The sequence below is a fragment of the Canis lupus genome, chromosome 38 (genome assembly GCF_003254725.2).
Source record: "Canis lupus dingo isolate Sandy chromosome 38, ASM325472v2, whole genome shotgun sequence".
Classification (NCBI taxonomy): domain Eukaryota; kingdom Metazoa; phylum Chordata; class Mammalia; order Carnivora; family Canidae; genus Canis; species Canis lupus.
Window position 1 is genome coordinate 3,258,972 of NC_064280.1, and position 10,986 is coordinate 3,269,957.

General features: G+C 56.6%; 1 protein-coding gene and 2 long non-coding RNA genes across 3 annotated transcripts in view; 2 read left to right on the top strand and 1 right to left on the bottom strand.

Annotated features, from left to right (window-relative positions):
* Positions 1-1,905: 1,905 nt before the first annotated feature.
* LOC112643191 (uncharacterized) lies at positions 1,906-4,590 on the top strand. The gene is made up of 3 exons (XR_003125695.3): positions 1,906-2,277; positions 4,048-4,115; positions 4,454-4,590. It is a non-coding gene; the product is annotated as an uncharacterized LOC112643191 (long non-coding RNA).
* On the bottom strand, positions 4,185-8,301 carry LOC125754532 (uncharacterized). Its single transcript, XR_007409050.1, has 2 exons — positions 7,576-8,301; positions 4,185-7,026 (listed from the first exon to the last, which is right to left on the bottom strand). It is a non-coding gene; the product is annotated as an uncharacterized LOC125754532 (long non-coding RNA).
* Positions 8,302-8,784: 483 nt separating this feature from the next.
* RASSF5 (Ras association domain family member 5) overlaps positions 8,785-10,986 on the top strand; it is a 67,123-nt gene continuing 64,921 nt past the window's right edge. Inside the window, exon 1 of the mRNA XM_025421056.3 lies at positions 8,785-9,256. Within this exon, the coding sequence (XP_025276841.1) occupies positions 8,803-9,256 (454 nt within the window). The 5' untranslated portion in view covers positions 8,785-8,802. The remainder of the gene's footprint in view (positions 9,257-10,986) is intronic.

Genomic DNA, 10,986 nt, shown 5'->3' on the forward strand with positions numbered 1-10,986 from the left:
TTTGAGGACTCCTTCATTCTGTCTAGAGGCTAGAATGGTGCCTGCACATTCAGATTTGTGCAGACGTAGTTTTTCCCCTGCCCTACTTCCAGCCTTCCCTTAACCCGAGCTGAACTACGCACCCAGCCTAGGGCGTGGGGGAGAATGCAGTAAGGTAGCCCTGATGGGGGAGGGAGACACGTGGGAGCTCCATTTGGGCACTGAGGCATCATGCTTGGACTTTAGATAACCCCAGAAATCTTTCCTGCCCATCTTCATGAAGCCTCCATGTCCTCAGAGGCCACACTGCCCCATGACCCATCAGGGCAAAAGTAAGGAAGCCCAGGTCCTGATGTCTGGCACCTTCTGTACTGATTCTCTATGGAAAAGGCCCAGGGGAAGGTCCCTGGGGGGTTGCTGGCATTGAGCCTAAGTGGCTTCGTGTGTGCCATTTGGTCGCAGTGGGGTGAGGAGGTGGTCCATGGGGTCGTTGAAGCCCAAAGGGTTCAGATTCTGGGGCCCCTGGAGCCAGCTGCCGCCTCGATGCCCTTGGGCCCTGGGTGCCCCCCGGACTGCTCTGCCTGCGTGAAGCTCTGGCTGACATTTCTGGCTCACCAAAGGCCCGGCAGGGGAGTCCCAGAATGGACTTTCCCTGGCAGCTGTAGCTGCCTCTGGATCACACATGCTTGGTGGAGCTCAGCAAAAGAGCCAGGGGATCCCTGAAAGCCAAGTGTAGATTTTTGGGGGATGATATGATCCAGAGCCTATGATCTCATGAGAAAAGCCCAGCGGAGACATACTCAAAGGCTTCAGCTTGTTCCTGCAGAGCCCCCGACATGCATGCCCCCCCCCCCCCCACTTAAAACTTCTGCAGAGGTTCTGCTCCTATGGCAGTAGGGAGTGAGGAACTGGACGAAGGCCCACGTCCAGGAGAACTTTTTTTTTTTTTTTTTTTTCAGGAGAACTTTATAAGGTCCTCAGGTGTCTCAAGGCTTCTTAAAAGTCCCTTTGTGTTCCCTATAGTGATTCCTAATGCTTGAGATGAAGAGTCCACTCGGTTCCTTGGACATGACCTGAGCACCCACAGTGCGCTGGGCTGTTACAGGTGCCCACAGGTGACTGTGATGGCTCGCCTGCCCCGGAGGAGCTCACCTCGGTGGTGGAGGCATTCCAGTGTCATGAGCAGAGTGCTCAGCTAGGAACACCCAGCTCAGGCGTAGCATTACATCACTGTCATCCCAGGGGACCTGCCCATGCCAGCCTGCGAGGGTATCAGGGAAGGACATAGGGAACAGTGGGCTCTGGACTGGGGCCTCGGCAGGTGAGTGGAGTTACTAGCAGGGAAGGCATGGCAGGCATCCCTGGCGGCGGGGCCAGTGCCCGTCGTGGCATGGTGGGGACTGTAAGTATGTGTGTCACTGAAGAGTAAGCTCCAGTGGGACGTCAGTGTTGAGGAAAGGGAGAAGGCCATGCCAAAGAACTTGAGCTTTACCTCAGGGAACCATAGAAGCCAGTTTTAGGTCAGTCCGACCGGGGATTTTTTTTTCCCGACTGGGGATTTTAAAGACCGAACTCAGGTGCCTGCGTGGAGGGTGTGCTGAGACACTGTGCCTCGGTCTCCTCATCCGTAAAATGGTGATGATATCTTTCAAAGTGACAGGATTAGATCAGCTATTTACACAAAGTGCCTGAAACACAATGTTCATTCTCTGCCCACCCTCCCCACCCCGACCTGGCTTGGCTGTGAAGCCCCTGCACAGGGTGGGTCAAGAAACAGAAGCTCTGGTTTCAGGTGCACCAGGCAGTGGCTCAGTTCAGTCATCTGGGAAGAATCCATACATTATTCAGGTTCATGGAGAGCATCCTCTTAAAACAGACCGGGCCAGGTTAAAAATGGGCCTACCCAGGAGGATGTGGGGGCACATCCCAGCTCCGCACGCCGGACACACAGCCTGCGTGGAGGGCCTGAGGTCTCTTTTCTGTGCCCTAATGCTGGAGGCCTATGGTCTCTGTCTGTCTTGGAAACCACTCAGTTTCCTCTTGAGAGGTTGATGTCCTGGTTCAAAACATAGATTCTGGGACCCACCCACATGATTCCAGTCAGTACGGGTGTGGCCCAGGAACCTGCATTGTTGATGAACTTCCCTGGTGATTCTTACACAAGCTAGAGCTTGAGAACACTGAGGCAGAGTTTGCAACCATCCTGCAGAGGACATGTGAATGGCCCAGGACAGGCCAAAGGGCAGGAGGTGGTATATGCCTAAGTGTGCCCCCCTCCCCACCTGACAGCTGAGGCAGGTGAGCCAGGCGAGGGGACAGGACAGACGCTCCCACTGCACCCACTGTCTGCTCTCATGGAGCTGTCTCACTTCAGCAGAGTGAGCCTCATGTCCTTTGGGGTTCTCTGGGGTTCACGTCCAGGCTGCTTCAGTGGTTTTGTAAAGGGTGGAATTCCTGGCTTCTTTCCCCTTCATCTTGCAAAGAATCCTAAGCCAAGTGATGGCAATGTGGGGGGTGGTGCTGGTAAGGAGTGGGCCAGGATGGCCTGAAGTAGCTTCAGATTATTTCCCTTGGAAGCTCCGAGTTTCAGTGGTCACCTCAAGCAGTTGGGTCTTTTCCTTGCACCCTTTGCAGAGAGACAGGGTGTGTGGGGGGAGACAAGAGAAGGGAATGAGGACAGGGGAGAGGGCGGGAGGGAGGACGGACAGGAATGGAGTGATAAAGAGATGGACAGGGAAAGGGAAAAGGAGAATGAGGGGGAAACGGGGGCCGAAATGAAGAGTACAAATACAGACCCAGAAGAGACAGGTGTGTGTGCGTGTGTGCACACGTGTGGTGGGCTGGGGTGCGAGCAGGGCTCGCCTGGAAGGCCATCCAGGCCACTGTGCTTGTGCTGGTCTGTCCCAGTCCCAGTCCCTGGCTTCCTGCCACAGCGATGGGCTCAGAGCTAGCTTAGTGCTGGAATGCAGTGGCTGTGGCTTGGAGCCTCCCCTCTGGCTGAAGGGGAAAAGCTGCTGACAAATCGGCCTGGAATAACTGAGTTTTTCCAAACGGAAAGAAGAAACATACACACACGACCCAGTCTTATCATAAGCTCTGCAGTGACTTGGGATGGAAAAGTTTCATCATTGAGATGCAGACAGGGGAGGCGCCACCGAATTGCTGGCAAACAAGCCCCACCCACCCCTACCCTACACAGTGACACCCTCACATCCCTGCTACATTCCGACCCTGATTTGTCCTAAGTACTGTCAAGGACCGAGATGAATCCCTGTGGGAGCACTGGAGCTCAGTGACACAAAACTCATCCTCCTGACGTGGGGATGGTGTCCTAGCAGCCCTCACCCCCGGCCGAGGAGGCGTGAAATCCACCCTGGTGACCATCAACTTTGGAGGACGTACAGGAGTCTTAGGTGGAGTTTCCCAAACCCCTGCCACTTCTCCCCAGCCCCTGCAGGTCGCTGAGTGCCTTCTGTTCTCCCCCAGCCAGGCAATTCCTTGTTGCCCTCCCTGGGTGTAGGGGCCATGGCCCAAAGGGTGTTAAGAGATGGGTTCTGGATTATGTACTGATTGGGAGCTGACAGCTGAATTCATCTCATTAAACATTTAATGAGCATCTTTTACTTGCCCTGTACACTGTGATCAGAAAGACCAACAAGACCCAGGCGGGGAAGGCAAAATGTACAAACGTAACTGTGACTCACATTAGGATGATGTGAATGTTAAGAGACACAAGTGCCTTGTAGGATTTGCCAGAGAAAGAGTGATGGATCCGGTCTAGGCAACTCTAGGAAGGCTCTATGGCAACTCTAAGGCTCAAGACACTAGACCCTGAAAGCTGAACAGGGCTTCAACAGGGAAAGAAAAATGGGGAAATATTTTCCTGACTCTTTAAATTGCACCTGCAGAGTGAGATCAGAGATGTTTAAACACTGCCCTTTTGACCACACCAGCTGGGGAGTGCAAAGGCAAAACTGTGCATTTGAGTCCAGACTGTGACAGCTTTGACATCTTTTTGGGACAGTCACATGACTTCTCTGAGCCCCAATTTTCTCACCTGTAAAACAGGAATGTCAGCCATCTCACAGAGTTACCATGAACATCAAGTCATCGAAGCCCAAAGTGCCAGGCACGTCGTGAGTATGGGATGCTTATCTCTTAAGTACACAGGTAGAAAACATGGCATTGGATGAGAGACCTCGACGAACATTTTAATTCTCCAACAGCATTTTATTATGGTCCCTGCTCAGTCTAGCAATAGGCGGTGTTATCCCCATTACTCGGACCCCCATCACTCCCCACTTCCATGGGAGGCGAGCTCTGTATGCAACCACAGGGAAGCTGCCCCCACAGGGAAGGAAGTAGCCTGTGGAGCTGTAGCCCTGCAGTCAACAAGGCTAAGAGTGTTTCCCCTCAAATGTCTATGGATGGGTCACACCATCCCAACTACTCACTGCCTTGGTCTCATTTTCAGGGAGTCACCTTAACCAACTCCTATAGAACTCAGGACAATACCCAGACTTCCTGGATCTCTGGATGTGGCGTCTGGGAACACACATTTGGAACAAGCTTGTGTTCCTAAGGTATGGGAAAGTTTGGGGCTGCTCTTGCCTCAGCCTGGATTGCCCTTGCTCGGAGAGACAAAGGGCTTACTCCATTCAGCTCTGTTTAAATGTCTGCTCCTTGGAGAGGTCTCTGCTGACCACCTGACCCTAATAGTTGCCTCACTATTTTCAGTCCTCTTGATGGCCTTGACTTTTCACCATAAAGTACTCAGGACCTGACATTATATCACACTTACGTTTGCATGTTTATTATCTGGCTCTCCCACTGTAATGGAAGCTTCAGGAACATGTCCATTTGGCTCTTGGAACTTTATGTATTTCTAAAGATTGTATTTATTTATTCATGAGAGAGAGAGAGAGAGGCAGAGACACAGGCAGAGGGAGAAGCAGGCTCCATGCAGGGAGCCCGATGTGGGACTCGATCCCCGGACTCTGGGATCACGCCCTGAGCCGAAGGCAGACGCTCACTCAACTGCTGAGCCACCCAGGCGTCCCGGCTCTTGGATCTTTAGTGCCTACACCAGCGCCTGCTAGCAAGTGGATGCTGGCTACTTGGTAAGTGAAGAACTGCTCTGTGCCCCTGAAGTCTGCACTGGTCACTAGTGTTTGCCAAATATTTCCAGCTCTTCCTCCATTCTGAGCACAGGCTGGCACTGCACTTGCTCCCCTTGTGGAGGGCAGGCTATGCACGTAGGAGCCTCCAGGCTCTCTTGGCTTCCCTCCGGCATGGTGTCCGGCACCATTCGATGTGGTGGCTGCTCCATCAGCCTGGGTCCCTGAGCAGCTCTGAAGAAGAGCCTCCCTGGCAACTGGCAAAGGGCATGTAATATGAATGAGAGAGAAGTTTCTGGTTTAAAGGCACTGAGATTTGCCAGTTGTTTATCACTGCAGCTAACCTAACCTGTCCCGACTGGTCCAGTGAGCCTATGCAAACAGCTGTACTCTCAGAATCACTGGGAGGTCCCCTAAATGCTCTGGGGATTTCAGCATCTTCAAATACCTCAAAGCCAAACAAAACCAAAAACTTCCCCCCTTCAGAAAGTCGGGATGCCTTCTGTCCTTCCCCTTTCCTTCCTACTGGGACTCTCGCTAGGAGACTGTGGGGACCAGCCCCGAAACAATTCAGCCAGTGGAGGAAGCAGCACACTGCAGGACCACCTCTGAAGTGACTTCACACACTGACCGCGCACTCAGGCTACTGCCATAATCCTTCCCCTTGGCCAAAAATAAAAACAGCACACCTACTCTTCTGGGAGTGAGTCACAAACAGAAAAAAAGTCAATGGCTCTGAGCCAAGAGGATCTGCGAACATGGGAAGAACTCTCAGTGGAGGCGTCTCAGCAGACGCTGTGGTCCTACCCTAGCAGCCTGCCTGACCAAAGACCAATCCAAACAATTCTGAACCTTGAGCATCAAACACTACTACGCCCGGCATCGTCCTGACCCTAGTATGAGGCTAGAGTTTATTTAGTACTTCCTCCCTGGGGAAGGAGGACTGACTGGTGTGAGAGAGAGAGAGAGAGAGTGTGTGTGTGTGTGTGTGTGTGTGTGTCGTAGGAGGACTGCTCCTTCAGGGGAGAAAGTGACAGGGCTGGGAAAGATGGTATCAGAGGACGTCCCAGGCAGGGAGCCTCCCGTTGGGAGTCAGGCAGGGATGGCAACTACCTCTCCCAAACTCAATTTCTTGGCTCAGGCAGATGAACCTTCAGATAAACTTGATAAACTTTTTGGGTTGGTTACATTAGTTATGTTATCTCCATCTTCATCTCCATTCCCATCCCAGAAGCCAAATGTAGGGCTCTGGCCCTGCACAATCTCCTCCGCCATTCAGGGCTGACAGCAGCCACCCCCATTCCTCCAAATCAGAGCTGTAGCAGGAAGGGAAAACCAGTGCATTTTTCCGTGCAGCTCAGGCAACTGGGAAGGGGTTTCTGTCTGGTTATTCCAGACAGTCCTCAGTTTCACAGGGTTAAAGGAGACACTCATCCCACGAGCCCCTCTATCCAGGGCATCTGGGCTGGGCTGCCCAAATTTGTGCTTGGGGCTGGGGGTAGGGATGGAGGACAGAGATGGCAATTGTTGGCAATTATTTCACAAATGGCATTTCAGAACTGGCCTCCCAGTGATGGACTCGTTGCCAGGTCCTTTCTTCTTGCCACATCAAGCTGTCACCCGGAGCTCAAGCTGGGTCCACGCCCTGGACCTCACCCAGCTCACTGCCCCCCTGCGAGGGAGTGATCTCCTCCAAGGAGTCTCAAGCCTGTGGTGATGGATGGTTAACAAAGGGTGGGCACAAACAGATCTTTATATGCAACACAGGTGTCTGCAACAACTCCAAGAAAATGCAGAAAAAGTGGAAGAGGTGGAAATAAAAGACCAAAAAGGCAAATTGTACTTTCCTGTGTGAATATTCCGCAGAAAGCATTCAGGGAGAGCTCCCCAGATGAATTTTTCTCAGTGTGTCCCCTGAAGCTCATCTGCCCTGTGGGGAAAGGAACAGAGAAGCCCACTTAATCACCGCCTTAGATCTGCTTCTCTGGAAGCAGCACCACCACCTGGGAAGATGTCAAAAATGCATAACCTCAAACCTCAGCCCTAAACTCTTACTGACTCAGAAAGTCTGGGGGTGGAGCCCCGTAATCTGTGATTTACCGAGCCCGGTCTTCAAGTGACTGTGCTACATGCCGAAGTTTGAAAACCACTGATGGTAGAGAAAGCAAGGTTCAGCCAGGGCAGCAGGCTGATGGGAAGGGAAGTAAGAGGGGTGGCTCCCGGGGCACACGTCCTCATCTCAGCTCCTTCTGCTTTGTTACACTGTGGGGTTGGCTATTTTCCCTTGTGCCCAGAGACCACCTCTTGAGGTGAGAAGCTCCAGCCTCCGGTGAGGCCCGGCACCTGGAACATGTCCCCTGCCTCAACGCAAAGGGCTCTCTGATTGCCATCACCATGAAGGAGAAGCTGTGGACGGAAGCAGGCTGGGAATTCCCTGATCACTGGACTTTCCAAATTTTAGGAATCATCTAAAACTTACCTCCAAAGGAAAAGCAAAAGCAAAAGTGAAGATTCCCCCACCGGGCGCTGGGGGGAGTCCCATCTCTGACCTGGGAAGGAGAGGGTGCCAGTGGGAGGTCGAGAGGACTTTAGATTATTTTCAAAGTTGGTGACCTCTGTTGAATCAACCAAACTGAACCCCAGGTTTTACGAGGACGGGCGGTGGTCACTGCGTCAGAAGAGTGGATCGCAAATGCAATTGCCTGTCTTCCCACTCCCAGACTAGTTTACAGGCAAAAAACAAACCCTGGAGGCTGGAGGCTGGAGCTGGAGGCTGGAGGCTGGAGGCTGGAGGGGGCCCAGGGCCATGCTTCTGGCCCCTTCCAAGGTCCAGCAGTCCCGTTCCCCGCCCGCGAGAGACGGTCAGGACAGGCTGCTAACTTGGCGGGATCCGGTGTAAAGAAAACCTGCCGGGCTCTCCGTTGAACGAATATTAAGCCTCAAGACGGTGGAATCGGAGCCACCAGATGGAAGGGACAGAGGAGGCTGTGAAGCAGGCTCGGGGGCAGCGGAAAGCGACCCGGCGTCGGGTCCCCGGGGGCGCCGTCCTCTCCTGACGCAGGGGGGTCCCGGGGTCCCCGGGCAGCCGCGGGCAGAGCCGGCCGCGACCCAGGAAGACGCGCGCTCCGCAGCCGCGAGGGGGGCGCTCTCGGGGGCCGGGCCCGGGGTCATCCGCACCCCAGGCTTCCGGGAAAGGGGAACCCGGTAGGGGAAATCCAGCCCGTCCCGCGGTCGGCGAGGGCAGCGTCCCCGCCGCGCGCCCCTGGGGGTCACGCGGTTCCGCCCGGCGGGGGGGGGGGCGGGGGAGGCCGAGGATGTGCGCGCCCCGGCCCGGGACCTCGCCGTAGACCCCCCCAGCTAGTTCCTAGGCCCCCCGCGGCCTCCTGCGCCCTCACCTGGGCGTGGGGGGGCGGGGGGCGGGGGAAGCGGCGGGAGAGCGGAGGAGGCGGGGCTGCAGGCGGCGGCGGCGGCAGCAGCGCGTCTTGAGCGGCCCGGGCCGTCCGCTCGGCCTCCCGCAGACGCCCCGGAGCGCGCGCTCGGCGGCGGGTGGTTCCCCGGGCGGCCTCCCCGCCGCGCCCCGCCCCGCCCCGCCGCGCCCCGCCCCGCCCCGCCCCGCCCGCTGCGGCCCCTTAAAGGCGCGCGGGGGAGGGCGGGCCGCCCGCCTCTCGAGCGGACTCGGGAGCCGCCGCCGCCGGCGCGCGTGGCCATGGCGTCCCCGGCCATCGGGCAGCGTCCCTACCGGCTGCTGTTGGACCCAGAGCCGCCGCGGTACCTGCAGAGCCTGAGCGGCCCCGAGCCGCCGCCGCCGCCGCCCCCCGGCCGCTCCCCGCGCCGCTGCGCCCCGGCACCTCTGTCCACCGCGCCCGGGGCGCACGAGGGGCGCGGCGCCCGCAGGGCCGCCCGGGCGGACGCGGATCCCCAGCCGCGGCCGCCCAGACCCCCTCGCCCCATCCGGCCGGGTCTGCAGCAGAGACTGCGGCGGCGGCCCGGAGCGCCCCGGCCCCGCGACGTGCGGAGCATCTTCGAGCAGCCGCAGGACCCCCGCGTCCCGGTGGAGCGAGGCGAGGGGCACCGCTTCGGCGACCTGGCGCTGCGGGGCGGCCGCGGCTGGTGCGACCTGTGCGGACGGGAGGTGCTGCGGCGGGCGCTGCGCTGCGCGAGTGAGTGCGAGGCCGGGGCGGGGGGGGGGGGGCTCGGGGGGGCAGCGGGAGGCCTCCGGGCGGGTGTGCTCCAGGGGCTGCCGGCACGCCAGGTGTGCCTACGCCGGCTTAACAAATGCCCCTTTCCCTGACAGGTGCGTAGCTTCCCCTGCGCGCACACACGCGCGCACACACACACGCGCACACACACACACACGCGCGCGCTCTCGGGTTGCGGATGAGGACCACCGCGGCAAGGTCATTCCGTTGTCTCCCACGCACCCGCTTGCTTTTGTTGTAGCTTCGTGACAGTGGCTGCTGAGACTGCTCTTGACACGGCCATTTGACCCGTGCTTATTAGGGTTAATGGGAAAACGGCTTGTCTCCCGCGGTCCAGGCCCGCGGTGCGTGTCCACCTGTGGTGCACCCCCCTCCAGGGCGCACTGTTGGGACGGGAAAGAGACCCGGTTCGGCTTTGGATGGAAAGGGGCTGCGGGTGGAAGTGAGCCTGAGGTCACCCGGACCGTGCCCCCTCCCCCCTCGTTGCCTTCGGCTCTGACCCTCCCCCTAGGCGGTGCACCAGTCATCAGTGTCAACTCCCTGTCCAGTACTTTCCTCCCTGGAGCTCTCAGGCCCCTCCAGCCTCTTTCTGAGCCAGGCTCTGCTTGAAACCTGACTGTAGAACACTGGACACCCAGCGTGTAGACTTTCTGAGCAAATTTGCAGTCTTCTTGGGGGTGAGGGTTATTATTTTTGTTTCTTCATCCAGTTAAGGCACGGGTATCTCTTTAACCGTGTCCTCTCCCCGCCCCCATATTTGCAGTTGCCGTGTTTGGTGGAGGATATCCATATCCATGTGTTTACGTGTTTACAGAGATATTTAAATATCTGAAGGACAAAGCACAGAGGATGGCACAGCCCCTAACAAGCATCTCTGGAAATGGGTTGTGGTTTGTATCTGTCCGCGAAGGGCCCTTCCCCCAGGACCCAGGGCCCACATCTCCCATCTGACCGCAGCTGCTTCCCCATCAGGAAAACCCTACCTTGCCTGTCTCGTCTCTGCAGTTCGCAGCAGAGGCTGTGCAGGGTGTCCCCTGCTGCGACTGGCTTCAGGGGAGGAAAGCTCACATTCTAAGCCAGGGTCAAGCAGAAGGGAAAGATTGGAGGGGAGAGTAGGTGTTGCTCCCTCTGCCAGCAGAACTCACAGTTTAGGTGCTAACACGAAAGGAAAGAGCAGACTTCATAGAGGTGGGTGTTGTGGTTGGAGGGCAGCTGCCACTCGGTAAATGCTCCCGACCTTACAGTAGAATCAAATGTCACTTGCCCATGGACGTCTTGGCAACTATTGCCCTCTCAGGGGTCCTCGGGTACTTTACTGTACCCCCCACGTCTATAAACACAGACAGAGGGAGCACTCACCGTCCTGGAGTTCGCTGTGCTGGAATCCTGGGAAATCCACTTCAGTGGAATTCTAGTCTGTATTAAGACGTTTGGGGACTGTATCACCCAGGGATGTCTGAACACCAGAGAGGGAGCAGAGCTGGAATCAAGGGACTAGGAGCGGAGTCTCTGTTTGTCATTATTAATATTTAACTAGCTGGGGACCTGTGGCTGGGTGGGAACAGTTGAGAAATGTTCTGATGTGCGAATGAGCGCTGGCAGGTGAAGACACAGCTGGCTGCACTCCCCGAGCATCTTCCTTTAAGTTGACCATCTAATTCCATGCTGCGGTTGGTTTGTTTGATCTTTGT